This window comes from Podarcis muralis, chromosome 2, assembly GCF_964188315.1.
Source record: "Podarcis muralis chromosome 2, rPodMur119.hap1.1, whole genome shotgun sequence".
Classification (NCBI taxonomy): Eukaryota; Metazoa; Chordata; class Lepidosauria; order Squamata; family Lacertidae; genus Podarcis; species Podarcis muralis.
In genome coordinates, this window is record NC_135656.1 from 15,059,862 (window position 1) to 15,076,500 (window position 16,639).

The 16,639-nt window shown below is 46.9% G+C and overlaps 1 protein-coding gene across 1 annotated transcript; it reads left to right on the forward strand.

Annotated features, from left to right (window-relative positions):
• Positions 1 to 6,279: 6,279 nt before the first annotated feature.
• LOC114586786 (aquaporin-6-like) lies at positions 6,280 to 12,709 on the forward strand. Its single transcript, XM_028710599.2, has 4 exons — positions 6,280 to 6,773; positions 7,534 to 7,692; positions 10,118 to 10,198; positions 10,742 to 12,709. The coding sequence occupies exons 1-4, from the start codon at positions 6,414 to 6,416 to the stop codon at positions 10,940 to 10,942; spliced, it is 801 nt and encodes a 266-aa protein (XP_028566432.2). The 5' UTR covers positions 6,280 to 6,413; the 3' UTR covers positions 10,943 to 12,709.
• The last annotated feature ends 3,930 nt before the right edge of the window (positions 12,710 to 16,639 follow it).

The following is a 16,639-nucleotide window of genomic DNA, read 5'->3' on the forward strand; positions in this document are numbered from 1 at the left end:
CGGTGGTTTTCCTTGCTGCATCCCCTTTGCCGGGTTGCTGCGCTGTGGGAACCACCACTTGAGGCTTCATTTGGCTGCTGGCTGGGCTTTCTGCCTTTGGCGTGGAGGGGCTCAGAAGTTGAACATACCTGTGCTTGGAAAATCCCTTATTTTGGCTGCTGATCCCTTATTTTCAAATCTGTAAGTTGACAACTATGGCCATAGCTCAGTGGTAGAGCATCTGTGTTGGATGCAGAAGGTGCTAAGTCTGGCTTAGAGAGAGATAGTCCCTGCCATAAATCGTGGAGAGCTGCCATGTTTGTCATTGCATGCAACACTGAGCCAGGTGAGCCAAAGGTATGACTCACTAGAAAGCAACTTCTAACGCTTCCACGGAGCAGGTCCTCTTCTGTTAGCTGCTTAGGTTCTGGTGTCGAATAACCTTGTTCTGTAAAAACTTTGCAGCCCTGGAATGTCATCTCTCAGTTTCACATCCTGGCTCATTAAGCCCTGTGTGTTTGCGTTTCTCACACTGCGGGTTTGTAAATTGACTTTGTCACGTTGCATGGAGAGGTGACATTCCTTCTACATCCTGTCTCTGCGCAAGGACTGAGGCTGCACTGTACACCATAGTCTTGCACACCACCTCAATCTCTGAGTGGTGCAAGATTCCAGGGGTTCCTGGCACTTACCCGAAGTTTGTAAGGTCCCGACCTTGAAGGACCAGGTGCACAGCCTGGGAGTCATTTTGGACTCCCAGCTGTCCATGGAGGCACAGGTCAAATCTATGTCCAGGGCAGCTGTCTACCAGCTCCATCTGGTACGCAGACCAAGACCCTACCTGCCCGCAGACTGTCTCGCCAGAGTGGTGCATGCTCTGGTTATCTCCCGCTTGGACTACTGCAACGCGCTCTACGTGGGGCTACCTTTGAAGGTGACCACTCATTTTTTAAAAATATTTTATTTTAATTTTTTAACAGTGTTTTTATACATTCATATCATTTTCAATTGTTACACGCCTGGGATTACTTAGAACCCTTGGACTCCCCCCCCCCCCCCCGGTTTCTAATTTTTCCATATATATATATATATATATATATATATATATATATATGCGCATCTAATTACATTTTTCTGTGGGACACGGGTGGCGCTGTCGTCTAAACCACTGAGCCTTGGGCTTGCCGATCAAAAGGTCGCGTTTGAATCCCCACAATGGGGTGAGCTCCCATTGCTCGGTCCCTGCTCCTGCCAACCTAGCAGTTTGAAAGCACGCCAGTGCAAGTAGATGAATAGGTACCACTCCGGCGGGAAGGTAAACGGCATTTCCGTGCGCTGCTCTGGTGTCGGTGTTCTGTTGCGCCAGAAGCGGCTTAGTCATGACCCGGAAAAACTGTCTGCGGAGTGGACAAACTGCCTGATATACGTTTTTAAAATGCTGTAGGTGGAAGTGAGACAACCTTGATAGTCAATGTGCATCCCAACTCTGTGCTGGAGTAATTAAATAAGCTGCTAGATCGTTTGCATATGGAGGATGCAAAACTCAGAATGGCTTTTTGTTACCCTAAGGAAGGGTGGTAAGGGGGAGAGAGGCTTATGTCAGCAGGTATTTGCTCTCACATCTTAAACTGTTCTTACTGAGATTGTTTAAGCCTGCTGCTCTCCAGTAGGTTTCCTGCTGTATAAATCAGCTAAGCCCTTTGTGGGGTGAGAGGTGTTCCCAATATATGGGAATGGCTAATTCTGCACAACAAAGTTACAAACTGTATCGGTGCAACAATATCTCATACAAATGAGCTGGTGTGGTAGCTGAGCTGCTAAGATGGGGGATATAGAGGGCATATTAGTCGACATCATGGGTAGGAAAACTAAGGCCCGGGGACCGGATCCAGCCCAATTGCCTTCTAAATCCAGCCCGCAGATGGTCCGGGAATCAGCGTTGTTTTTACATGAGTAGAATGTGTCCTTTTATTTCAAATGCATCTCTGGGTTATTTGTGGGGCCTGCCTGGTGTTTTGACATGAGTAGAATGAGTGCTTTTGTTTAAAATGCATCTCTGGGTTATTTGTGGGGCATAGGAATTTGTTCACCCCCCCAAAAAAAAATATAGTCCGGCCCCCCCAAGGTCTGAGGGACAGTGGACCGGCCCCCTGCTGAAAAGGTTTGCTGACCCCTGGTCTACACCAAAGATGGAGTAATTGTGGACCTTCAGATGTTAGATTCCTAACCCACATCAGCCCAGCATGGCCTGCAGTCAACAATTTTTGGAATTGGGTTAACCATTCCTTCTTTGCAAGGTTGTTTGCGTTCCTAAGCAAGCACTAAAGGTATTTCAGCTAGGTGGCCCAACTTTGGTCAAAGTTGGATTTGTTCTGTATCTCCCATTGCATCCACAAATGAATTTGTGGAATAAATTCAATGTGTAAAACACGCGGAGTTTCAACAATAGTGGCCACCCACCCAACTTTACTATCTAACCATCAAGTTAGGAAGAAGGGCTCTCTTTGTTCAACTCTTGCCAACATTACAGATCTCGACAGCAAAGAATTAGAGGTCAGATGGAAGAGAAAAATATGGGCTATAACGATAATAAACAAAATGAACTATGAACAACACGGTGAGATATAAGCCACTTGGAGATGGCAGGAGACATTCCATAGAGGTATTTAGAAAAAGTAAAAGGTAAAGGACCCCTGGACGGTGAAGTCCAGTCAAAGGCGACTATGGGGTTGCAGCACTCATCTTGCTTTCAGGTCGAGGGAGCTGGCGTTTGTCCACAGACAGCTTTCTGGGTCATGTGGCCAGCGTGACTAAACCACTTCTGGTGCAATTCAACACTGTGACGGAAACCAGAGCGCACAGAAGCGCTGTTTACCTTCCTGACACAGCGGTACCTATTTATCTAGATAGATAGATAATTTATTACGGTCAAAGACCAGCTCACATAACATAACACAGTAAAAACAGCGTTCATAAAGTTAAAATATACAATCGGAGCAGATTGCAGCAATAGCTCATGAGTTAAAATTGAGATATATACATACACCCGTACAACTGAGATTTGGGCTACCATAAAAAATTGACCCTGAGGCGCCCCGAAGGACAACTTCAGCATTTCCCTGGTAAGTTATTTTATTCTAGAGGATGATCTGTGCCTACAAATCTGGGTGCAGAATCTGGCTACCAGCCATCTTGTCTTATGATCTTTGCCTAAGAGGAGAGAATTAAGTTTGTTGTGTTGTTGTTTAGTCGTTTAGTCATGTCCGACTCTTCGTGACCCCATGGACCAGAGCACGCCAGGCACTCTTGTCTTAAACTGCCTCCCACAGTTTGGTCAAACTCATGCTGGTAGCTTCGAGAACACTATCCAACCATCTCGTCCTCTGTCATCCCCTTCTCCTTGTGCCCTCCATCTTTCCCAACATCTTTTCCAGACCTCTCATGAGGTGGCCAAAGTATTGGAGCCTCAGCTTCAGGATCTGTCCTTCCAGTGAGCACTCAGGGCTGATTTCCTTCAGAATGGATAGGTTTGATCTTCTTGCAGTCCATGGGACTCTCAAGAGTCTCCTCCAGCACCATAATTCAAAAGCATCAATTCTTTGGCGATCAGCCTTCTTTATGGTCCAGCTCTCACTTCCATACCTTAGAGGTATTTATATCAAGCTAGGCACACAGGGGTCTCCTAACAACTCTTAGCACCTTTAGCAAAACTACAGTTCCCAGAATTCTTGGGGGGCCATGACTGTTTAAAGTGGTATGATAACTGCTTTAAATATATAGTGCATTGCTTTGAGTAAACTCAAAGCAAAAATTTGCAGAAAAATGGGATGGTTATAGAAGATATGTTCAAAAATACAATAATAGTTTTGACTCCGTGCTAGCATTCAAGTGATAAAGGAACTAAAAGGAGGTGGACAACAATTAAGGATTTATTATGTTTTCAGAATGTATTGAAAAAATTATATAGAAAGGTTTATTGTTTTGTGTACATTTGATATGTACATATTGATGTATGTAATTTTTATTTCTTAATTATATTTAGTGGTAGTATGGTTGTATTGTTTTTTGTAGAATAAAATCATTTATAATATATATATATATATATATATATATATATATATATATAGTGCAGATGTGACCTGCAGGAACACAAGATGGCCTCTTCGGCTGACCTGAGTAGACAGGCAGACTCCTCTGTGAAAGAGGTAGCAGCCACGGGTGTCTATTTTTTTGCCATGGGGCAGGGCAGGGAGACTGCCTCTCTCCCCTCTCACACTGTGCTAATCTCTAGCAAGGGCAGGCTGCCTTGCCAGTAGCAGGTACATTCTCTGCAGCCATAAAACCTCTTCTTTATGACGCAGCCCACCAGCCATTCAATGACATGACTGTAATGGCTCTTTTATCAAAACTGGAGACGTGTGTGACCTTCAATTTTTCTTTCTTTTCCTTTTTTTTAAAAAAACCTTTTTCGAACAGGCGCTGTATCTGTTGTGCTGTCTTCAGTATCGCCAAGCATTTATTTCTGGTGCGTTGAAAGCGCCAGGGATGGGGCCCCGGAGTGTGTCAGATGGAAAATGAATCAAAAAGCAGAGCATTCTTCACAATGGCGGCTATTTTGACAAGTGTGAGAAAGACAATGTTTGCTTCGTGATTGCTCTGTGCAGCCCTTAATGTTTCCATGGTTCTATATTCCTGTATACTAGCACAGCGATATTTTATGAGACAGCAGCATATAAATCCTTTTATAATTATAAGAAAAACATATATGCTGAGGTGAGATTTGGAGACTTCCTGGTTCTCATCAACATTCTCTCTCTCTCTCTCTCTCTCTCTCTCTCTCTCTCTCTCTCTCTCTCTCAAACACACACACACACACACACACACACACACACACAATGATGCTCACACACAGACCTATCTGTTTAGGCGAGTCTCTCAGCAATCCACCCTGCTGTTTCCTCTCCAGGAAAAGCTTTCTTTTCTTTATTCCGCAAAAAATTATATCTGCAATAAAACCTCCCTGTGGTTTACAAGGAGAATGAATCATTTAAATTATCAATAAGCGGCAGCTGAAGACAGGGTGTTTAAAACATTAGAAGCGGAACTGAAATCGATAGTCAGCTAAAACGAAATTAAAACCCGTGTGAACTTTTTGGCACGTCTGGATTGGCTTTTGCCTAAACGGAAGGATTTGAAGGAGGTGCCGAGTTCAGATAGTGCCTACTGGCTGTCAATAGGCAGGGAGTTTCCAAGTAGGAACTGCCACCCTAATAGTTTGATTCCTTACGAGTACAGAATGATTATTACCGTATTTTTCGCCCCATAGGACGCACCGGCCCATAGGACGCACCTAGTTTTGGGGGGGGGGAATAAAGGGGGGAAATTTTTATTTCCCCCCCAGGTGCGCTGTGCTAAGCCCGAAGCTTGGGGCGTGCGGAGCTCAGCGCGCCCCAAGCTTCTGGGTGCCGGCAAGGTCTCCGCTAGCCATGGGAGAGCCGCGCGGCTCTCCCAGGGCTAGCGGAGCACTGCGCTAATCCCGAAGCTTGGGGCATGCGGAGCTCAGCGCACCCCAAGCATCTGGGTGCCGGCAAGGTCTCCGCTAGCCATGGGAGAGCCGCGCGGCTCTCCCAGGGCTAGCGGAGCACTGCGCTAATCCCGAAGCTTGGGGCATGCGGAGCTCAGCGCGCCCCAAGCTTCTGGGTGCCGGCAAGGTCTCTGCTAGCCGTGGGAGAGCCGCGCGGCTCTCCCAGGGCTAGCGGAGCACTGCGCTAATCCCGAAGCTTGGGGCATGCGGAGCTCAGCGCGCCCCAAGCTTCTGGGTGCTAGCAAGGTCTCCGCTAGCTGTGGGAGAGCCACGTGACTTCGCGCGGCTCTCCCACAGCTAGCGGACCACTGCGCTAATCCCGAAGCTTGGGGCCTGCGGAGCTCAGCGTGCCCCAAGCTTCTGGGTGCAGGCAAGCTCTCCGCTAGCCCTGGGAGAGCTGGGTCTCCCATGGCTAGCGGATAGCTTCCTGAAGCCTGGAGAGCGAGAGGGGTCGGTGCGCACCGACCCCTCTCGCTCTCCAGGCTTCAGCGAAAGCCTGCATTCACCCCATAGGACGCGCACACATTTCCCCTTCATTTTTGGAGGGGAAAAAGTGCGTCTTATAGGGCGAAAAATACGGTATATATGTTGTGTTGCCTCTCCCCGTGTTTCCAAAGGAGGAGCCAGCAGCCCACAAATTTCCCAACATCTCCATCCCTTCAGGACTGTGGGCGGTGCCATACAGAGAGGTGGAAAAATAAAGGCTGCTGTGATATAAAGCTGAAGTTTCCTGGTCCAGCCCAGTATGTTGTAAACACTCGCTTGTTTCCTTAGTGCTTGAGCATCAGGGAAGGAATCAAGAGGCGAGGCAGAATCCACACACAGAGCTGTCTTCCAACCTCTTTTCAGGATGTGGAGGGAACTGCGGATGGTGGCTTTCTACCGGGCTGTCTTTGCAGAAATCCTGGCCACAGCCATCTTTGTCTTCTTCGGCCTGGGCTCGGAGTTGAATTGGCCAGAGAAGCCCTCTGTCCTGCAGACTGCCATCACCTTCAACTTGGCCGCAGCCACCGCTGTCCAGATCGCCTGGCATGCCAGCGGATCCCACCTCAACCCAGCAGTGACCTTGGCCTTCCTGCTTGGCTCTCGCATATCGTTGGCGAGGGCAGCCTGCTATATACTTGCCCAGATGGTCGGAGGCATTGTCGGAGCAGCCGTCCTTTACGAGGTGACTCCTGAGGACATACGAGGAACTTTAGGCACCAGTACGGTACGTCTGTCTCCTTTTCTGTCTTCTGAATGTTTGCCGTCGTCAGGAAAGGCGAGGATGAGGCAAGGCCTGTCTAAAACAGCCAGTCTGTACCTGGGATGTTTCTGTTACTTAAAAAAAATAATAATATTTCATTAGAAGAATGTCATTCATAAAAAGAGAAGAAAGGTGAGAAAAGGAAGGAAGAAAAAGAAAGAATATAGTTACATCACCATACCTTAATATACAGATGTGTGTATTTATGGTCCAGCTCTCACTTCCATACATCACTACTGGGAAAACCAAAGCTTTAGCTATACGGACCTTTGTTGGCAAGGTGATGTCTCTGCTTTTTAAGATGCTGTCTAGGTTTGTCATTGCTTTTCTCCCAAGAAGCAGGCGTCTTTTCATTTCATGGCTGCTGTCACCATCTGCAGTGATCATGGAGCCCAAGAAAGTAAAATCTCTCACTGCCTCCATTTCTTCCCCTTCTATTTGCCAGGAGGTGATGGGACCAGCGGCCATGATCTTCGTTTTTTTGATGTTGAGCTTCAAACCATATTTTGCACTCTCCTCTTTCACCCTCATTAAACCCTCATTAAAGGGTTCTTTAATTCCTCCTCACTTTCTGCCATCAATGTTGTCTCATCTGCATATCTGAGGTTGTTGATATTTCTTCTGGCAATCTTAATTCCATAAATCTAAGAGATTGGCAGCTTTGGTGATGGTATACCGTGGCCCCACGAAAGCTCTTTCACTATTTCCTCCTCCTCCTCCCCAGGTGAGGGTCAACGTCTCATCCGGACAAGCTGTGTCCATCGAGCTCATTTTGACATTGCAGCTGGTTCTAAGCTATCTTGTGTCCACCGATAGCAGCCGAAACAAAGGTTCTCCAGCTATCTTGATCGGTGTCTCCGTTGCCCTGGGACACTTAATTGGGGTAAGTGGAGGACCTGGGGCAGTTTAAAAACTACAGGGGATCTGATGAGCAAAGGAAGAAGTAGCTCTTGCTGATGACCAATTAATCTGTAGAATGCTCGAAGGAGATGCTCAAATTACACAGAGTACTCCTGTCCAATGCAAAATAAAAATCAGAAGGGAAAGTTATGTTTACCTAGGTGCTCATTAAAGAGCTGAATGCTCTTTAGAAGCAAGGTGTTAGGTAAAGGTAAAGGGACCCCTGATCATTAGGCCCAGTCGTGGCCGACTCTTGGGTTGTGGCGCTCATCTCGCTTTATTGGGCGAGGGAGCCGGCGTACAGCTTCTGGGTCATGTGGCCAGCAGGACTAAGCCGCTTCTGGCGAACCAGAGCAGCGCACGGAAACGCTGTTTACCTTCCCGCCGGAGCAGTACCTATTTATCTACTTGCACTTTGATGTGCTTTCGAACTGCTAGGTTGGCAGGAGCAGGGACTGAGCAACAGGAGCTCACCCCGTCGCGGGGGTTTGAACCGCCAACCTTCTGATCGGCAAGTCCTAGGTTCTGTGGTTTAACACACAGCACCACCAAAGTTTAAATAGGAAACGTGTTAATTTTCTGACAAACCGCCCAGGTTTACTGGAGGGATTGGTTTATAAATTGCACACAGAGGCAGTGGTAAATGGCAATTTCGTTTTGTTGTTTCGTTTTATTGGGGGAATAGTGGCAGCAGGCAGGCCCAAGGCATCTTCACACCCACCCCATGGCGCCCCTGAGTGGCAGTTAGAATGAGCCCCCAAATCCTATGATCATTAGTATTATGGGCCTCCCCTACTGAGAACTTATAGACATAATCTAGATATGGGTTAACTCTCTAATGGGTGAGATCCTGGAGAGCACCTTACCCAAAGAGTGCAGAGAACACCACAGATTGCAGCGTGTGGATCTTCCAGACATGGGCAGAACTAATGTGAGCCCATTGATTACAAGAGAGGGGAAGCACAGCAGCAATTCTGCCAGTAGCCTAACCTACTCCATTCTCAGAAGTCAGTCACGAGGTGGGGAACCTACAGAGGGGTCTTCTGATCAGGGCCGGATTTAGTTTTGATGAGGCCCTAAGCTACTGAAGGTAATGGGGCCCTTTATATGTCCAGCTGTCCTTCGTCAACAACAAATTGTCACTGGTTTTTGTGTTAAATATATCCTACATGGTAATTTATGGACCTAACAGGTATCTAAAGCTGTTTGCACAGGTTGCCATGCAACCAGTCCATGCAGAATGTAGGCACCCTGTACAGTGGTACCTCTGGTTGCAAACAGGATCCGTTCCGGAGGCCCGTTCACAACCTGAAAAGAACACAACCCGCGTCTGCGCACGTGCGGGTTGTGATTCACCGCTTCTGCGCATGCACGTGACATCATTTTGCGCATCTGCGCATGTGCGAGCGGCGAAACCCAGAAGTAACCCTTTCTGGTACTTCCGGGTCACCGCGGGACGCAACCTGAAAACGCACAACCTGAAGCAAACATAACATGAGGTATGACTGTATATAGAAAAGAGCAAACCAGTGATATTTTAGGGAGCAGGCTAGCAAGCGGAGCCCATTACTTACATCGTAGGAGCCTACACAACACAAAACACTGTTGCTGCTTGTAGGTTTTATTTTATTTGTTTTTTTATCTTATATTTTGGAAATGTACATCCAGGTTTTTTCCCCTTTACATTTTTGGGGGGCCCCAAGAAAGGGGGGCCCTAAGCTACAGCTTGTTTAGCTTGTACGTAAATCCGGCACTGCTTCTGATGACTCCAGTCCTAATGAGTAAGGGCTCATCCGGACTTCCTATTCTGCCACATTCCTAGGCACAGGTCCAAGCTTTAAAGTGTTGTGTCCAGCCTTTTCCCTGTGAACACCCACTCTTTATCTCTAAATTGGAACAAGTGGTAATCCGCGGGGAACCTGAACTGCTGTTTGCTCCGATTTAGCATTAAAGAATGGATTTTCATGGGGGAAAGCGCGCGCGGGGGGGGGGGGGGGGACGACAACACAAAAAGAAGCACACACCTGTGCCTAAAAAGCATAGGGCAAAACGTAATTGTGGATGAGCCCTGACTGTAGGTGACTTGTAGAAATCTGGATCCGGGGACCTGCTATAGCAGGGATGGGGAACCTGTGGCCCTTCAAGTTGTTTGTGAGAATCTAGCTCCCATCAGCCTCAGCCAGCTTGGCCAGTGGTAAGGAGTGATAGGCACTGCAGTTCACCAATACCTGGAGGGCTGCAGAATCTCCATCCCTGAGCTCTTGGCATGTTTGTTTTCTCCAAAATTATTGCAGCTCGAAGTGGTGCATCTGATGCCCTTCACTTTATGGAGATTCAGAGAAGGGGGGAGGATGAACCCTGCAAAATATGCTTGCCCAGACACATCTCCTCCCATTTCTCCTTCCTAGCATTACTACACCACCTGTTCCATGAATCCAGCCAAATCCTTTGGCCGTTCAGTTGTCGTCGGGAATTTTACAAAGCAATGGGTAAGTCGCCTCCTTTCTGACCCTTTTGCCCCTGTTACCTTGAAGCCAGAAGGGAGCGGGGATTGTGTCCATGGGGCGGAGATTCAGCCACCACCTGGGATGGCCCAAGGCCTAAAAGAGGCCTCGATTCTCCTCACAGAACCTATATAGGAGAGTCTATGTGATATTGAGCGACAGAATTATCTGGCCACAATAAGGAAATTTTATCCATGGTATGATTATTGTCCACCTAGTCATTTGAGACTCCGGCACCCTATTTGCAAAATTTAACGATTCCAAAATACAGAGGTGCTTTCACTTTCGCAAGATTGAATATACAGTACTGCCTTTGGCTGTACTTGAGGGTCGATTTCAAAAACTTCCGCTGGAAAAACAGTTAAACGTATGGGGTGAATGTGGCCTAACTTCCCTGGATCAGGGCCCCTTCCTTTCATTATGATGCAATTCTTTTCTACCCCTATGAAGTGATGTTTTGGGTAAATGAACTGCAGACTCTTCTAGCCTCCCATCAGCACAAACTGTTTCTTCTCTTTGTCCCTGCAGATATTCTGGGTGGGGCCACTGGTTGGTGCAATCCTGGCCTTTGTGCTTTATTCCTTTGTCCTTCACCACGACCCAAAGACCTTTGCGGAACGGCTGGCTATTCTCAGGGGCAGCTATGACGCAGAACCTTCGGAGAAGGAGAAAGACCAGCCGACAGACTCTGTATCTCTGCCCATGCCCAGCCTTGTACATAGACTCTAGACTCCTAGGAGCATGCCATGGAAGAACGTCGACGGCTTCTCCTGTTTTTAGGAAGGACTAAGTGAGAAACCACTCTTCTCTCTCTGACCACGAGAGGGCCCCAAGTGCCTTCTCTCTGAAATCTGAAGTCAGATTGCATATGCACGGTGCCAAATTTGCAACGACTCTTTTAGCAAGAGGAACGCCAGACAACAGGAATGGATCTGTGGTGTTGTGTGGCCAGCAGGAGGCGCTGCGTTAACATGTGTATGCGATGCAGGGGAAGGGCAGAGAGGAAGCCAGTTCAGAGGCCCATCGCTTGCGGCGCCCAGTGACTGTGAACGGTAGCAATGATGGTGTTCTTGAGGTTTAAGTCTGCCGTCATCTATGCAAAACCAACTAGACCAGGCTTCCTCCACCTTGGCCCTCCAGATGTTTTTGGCCTACAACTCCCATGATCCCTAGCTAGCAGGAACAGTGGTCAGGGATGATGGGAATTGTCGTCTCAAAACATCTGGAGGGCCGAGGTTGAAGAAGCCTGAACTAGACTGTGAGCAGTAGGGTCTCTACTCACAGATTTTTCAAGTGTCCCAGGGACAGTCCCAGATTTACAGAAGCTAACCCAGTTTCTGATTTGATCCCAGAATGTCCCACTTTCCCTTAGGACAACCCTATTTGCATTGGAGACACGTTGGAGGGGATGCGACTTCCGATGGGGCCTCAGTTGACGAGGGTGGCGCTGTGGTCTAGACCTTTGAGCCTCTTGGGCTTGCCGATCAGGAGGTTGGCGGTTCGAATCCCCACGGTGGGGTGAGCTCCCATTGCTTTGTCCCAGCTCCTGCCAACCTAGCAGTTTGAAAGCACGCCAGTGCAAGTACATAAAAAGGCACCACTACATCAGGAAGGTAAATGACGTTTCCATGAGCTCTGGCTTCCGTCACGGTGTTCCGTTGCGCCAGAAGCGGTTTAGTCATGCTGGCCACATGACCCAGAAAGCTGTCTGTGGACAAACGCCTGAAAACGAGATGAGCACCGCAACCCCATAGTTGCCTTTGACTGGATTTAACTGTCCAGGGGTCCTTTACCTTTACCTTTTACCTCTACTGATGCAGTCACCCACCATATAAATCACCACAGATTGTACATGGTGCAAGCTCATACATTCTACTGAGCGCACCAGTCTCTTTCCTTAGCTTACTGTCAAAGAAGCATCAGGGATGCTCTTAGCTATGGGCGTTTATTGCCATCATTGGTAGTCTTTCGCACCTGCTGGGCTCTTCATGACTCCATGTATGCAATGCTAGCCATGCTCAGCAGAGATCCATTTAAATTAATGGCCATGACTAACTAAGGTTTACTAATTTCAGTGGGCCTACCCTGGGAAAAACTTAGCTGGGTACAACACTACATTTCCAAAGTACTTCCAGAAGGAGCGTATCTTTACGGGATGTCATGACCTTATCACAGCAGCAAATGGAGTGATTTTCTAGTCGTAAGACCTTTACTGCTGGCACTGCAGAAGGACAACGATTGAAGGAGGTTCTGCTGTATACTTTGCTGTGCATAATATAAGCCAGTGAAGCCGAATTTTCAGGGAAAAGAAGGGGGGAATTAAAGCACCGTGGGTTAAACCACAGAGCCTAGGACAGAAGGTCAGCGGTTTGAATCCCCGCGACAGGGTGAGGTCCCGTTGCCCGGTCCCTGCTCCTGCCAACCTAGCAGTTCGAAAGCACGTCAAAGTGCAAGTAGATAAATAGGTACCACTCCTGCGGGAAGGTAAACAGCGTTTCCGTGTGCTGCTCTGGTTCGCCAGAAGCAGCTTAGTCATGCTGGCCAACCTGGAAGCTGTACACCGGCTCCCTCAATAAAGCAAGATGAGCGCCGCAACCCCAGAGTTGGTCACGACTAGACCTAATGGTCAGGGGTCCCTTTACCTTTACCTTTTATCACACAAAGAGACTTAATATGAAATAAAAAAACCCAGTCTAAATTAGCTAGTTGCATGTTATATACTTAAGCAAAGGCAGTGAAGTATAGGTGGGTTCCCACGAGGCAAGACTCAGTGATAACAGCAAGAACCTTTGTTTAACTAACAGAACTGGGCAACAGGGGCAAAGCAACTGCTTATATACATTTCTGAAAGCCTGGGCCACTCCCACTCCCAACGTGATTGGCTATCTAAACTTCCAAGCTGCGAATCATAACTCAAGAGTTTAAGGGCCAATAGCAGAGGCCCAAATCCTGAATTGTTGTGTGATTGGATATCCTGTATCGAATCAGAACACAGGGCTCAGAATCCTTAGTCCAGACTCAAGCTCAGGCAAACACAGACCACTGAATACATAACAGGTGGGTTTCAGAGCACGCACAGAGTTTCTCACAGAAAGTATGGTCTGACTGAGTACCTTTTCAGAATCCTGGTTAGTTGATTTCAAGAGACCGAAACCTGAGAGTGAAGCCTCTCATTTTTATGGGAAATCTGAGAAGTAATACAAAAAGGGTCCTTTACAGAGGTAGACTATTGTTTTGTTGGTGAGTTATTCTGTCTCTGATGGTCTCTGTGGTCAATCAGCACTTTATTTAGAAGTCAGATCAACCACCTTATAAACCCTGCACTTAAAAGGGCTAGCCAGTTCTGACTAGAATCAATGTAAAAAAAAGGGGGGTAGATTAACTTGAGGGTGTTTGCTGGGGAATAAAAACAAAACAAAACAGGATGTCTGTCTGCTACAGACTTCCAGAGAACCGGCCGGATTGGAGATCTTTTAGAGGACACTGCTGATCTTTATAGGAATATAGGATTTGTCATTCTGCCTTCCACCCAGTGAGAAAATAAAAGTGATGTAATTAGTGCTGTATTTGTCCATTGTCCCTCCAGAATAATAATAATACAGTAATAATAATTTATTATTTATACCCCGCCCATCTGGCTGAGTTTCCCCAGCCACTCTGGGCGGCTTCCAATCAAGTCTTAAAAACAATACAGCATTAAATATTAAAAACTTCCCTAAACAGGGCTGCCTTCAGATGTCTTTTAAAAAGAAGATAGCTGCTTATTTCCTTCACACCTGAAGGGAGGGCGTTCCACAGGGCGGGCGCCACTACCGAGAAGGCCCTCTGTCTAGTTCCCTGTAACCTCACTTCTCGCAATGAGGGAACCGCCAGAAGGCCCTCTGCGCTGGATCTCAGTGTCCGGGCAGAATGATGGGGGTGGAGACGCTCCTTCAGGTATACAGGACCGAGGCCGTTTAGGGCTTTAAAGGTCAGCACCAACACTTTGAATTGTGCTTGGAAACGTACTGGGAGCCAATGCAGATCTCTCAGGGCCAGTGTTATGTGGTCCCGGCGGCCACTCCCAGTCACCAGTCTAGCTGCCACATTCTGGATTAATTGCAGTTTTCGGGTCACCTTCAAAGGTAGCCCCACGTAGAGCGCATTGCAGTAGTCCAAGCGGGAGATAACGAGAGCATGCACCACTCTGGCAAGACAGTCCGCAGGCAGGTGATCCAGACTCTGCTGAGAGAGACCTCAAAGGTTGGGGATGATGTTTCCCTCCAAACACAGCACATAGAAATGCAAGTTCCTTCCCCACTTCTGTGCACCCAGATATCCCTGCAAGATGCTGACAAACCCTCCATGTTATGATGGCCACCTTATTTCCATCTGTTTGCTTACAGCCATTTCCTGATACACATAATGGAGCAGGCAAAGCTTTTAATGGCACAGTGATAAGTGCTGGGAGAGACACTTCACTGCCTTAATTTCTGTGTGTCAGGAAACTGCTAAAAACACAGGAGTCGTGCCTGTGTTGTTAAGCTTGCGGCATTCGTCTCCTGCCAATCGCGGTGATGGGTGTTTTGCTAGAACGCAGCACTCAAGACATTTAGAAGATGGGATCTCAAGACAATGTTGCTGTTTACATAACAGCAAGACTCACAGCCATTGGGCATTTCAGTTTCTGTTGCATTCCCACAGAATATTAGGTCTTGGCTGGGCTGGGTTTTGCCTGAGGGTAGATATATTCCTTCTAAAATGAGCAAATGCTTTGCTTTGGAATCAAAATGGCCAAGGGCTGGAGCAAACCCCATATGAGGAAAGATACGAACTTTTGACACTTTTCAGTTGAGGGACATGATGTTGTTGTTGTTTAGTCGTGCCCGACTCTTCGTGACCCCCTGGACCAGAGCACGCCAGGCACTCCTGTCTTCCACTGCCTCCCACAGTTTGGTCAAACTCATGCTGGTAGCTTTGAGAACACTGTCCAACCATCTCGTCCTCTGTCGTCCCCTTCTCCTCTGTCATCAGGGTCTTTTCCAGGGAGTCTTCTCTTCTCATGCGGTGGCCAAAATATTGGAGCCTCAGCTTCACGATCTGTCCTTCCAGTGAGCACTCAGGGCTGATTTCCTTCAGAATGGATAGGTTTGATCTTCTTGCAGTCCATGGGACTCTCAAGAGTCTCCTCCAGCACCATAATTCAAAAGCATCAATTCTTTGGTGATCAGCCATCTTTATGGTCCAGCTCTCACTTCCATACATCACTACTGGGAAAACCATAGCTTTTACTATACAGACCTTTGTGGGCAAGGTGATGTCTCTGCTTTTTAAGATGCTGTCTAGGTTTGTCATTGCTTTTCTCCCAAGAAGCAGGCGTCTTTTAATTTCGTGGCTGCTGTCACCATCTGCAGTGATCATGGAGCCCAAGAAAGTAAAATCTCTCACTGCCTCCATTTCTTCCCTTTCTATTTGCCAGGAGGTCATGGGCCCAGTGGCCATGATCTTCGTGTTTTTTTTATGTTGAGCTTCAGACCATATTTTGCGCTCTCCTCTTTCACCCTCATTAAAAGGTTCTTTAATTCCTCCTCACTTTCTGCCATCAAGGTTGTGTCATCTGCATATCTGAGGTTGTTGATATTTCTTCCGGCAATCTTAATTCCGGCTAGGGATTCATCCAGCCCAGCTTTTCGCATGATGAATTCTGCATATAAGTTAAATAAGCAGGGATTATGCAAGGTGTGGGAAAATGGAGAAAGTGGTTTTCCCTTTGCCTCTTGTAATACTAGAATCAACCCAGCCAGATGGGTGGGGTATAAATAATAAAATTATTATTATTATTATTATTATTATTATTATTATGTTCCACATGGACAGTGATACTGGAGACAATACAGCCATCATGACTACTAGGGTTAACTTCCATGAACTGGTCTCATTCTCTTTGAAAAACATCCAAGTTGGTTCTCTTCATGGCATCTTGCAGCAGTAAATTCAGCTATACAGCTGCAAAAGTACCGTGTTTAGTGTGTTTTAAGTGCATTATACAAATCTGACACTAGATGGCGAGCTTATGGCAAATTCAATATATTTTTTAAAACATTTAAAAAAAAAAAAGCATTTTCACACTTTTTAATATGCGTCTGGATTCCACCTTAGTTTAACTGGCCAATGTCTGTGAAGAAGTATGTTATTTTGTTTATTATAAAGGGGCTTCATAGCAACTGTATAATAATTTTATTATTTGTATCCCCAGCTGCCCTGGGCTGTTCCATGTTCTTTTCACCACCAGGATATAACAGAGAAAATATGGTTAGAAAAGGATACTGGCTCCTTTACCAAAAAGAGAAATCATTCATCTTGATATGATTCAGAGCAGTTTGGAAGAATAAAGACAGCCCTTCCTAAAATCCATATAATCAATGTCAATAAGGGGAAGCATGTTCG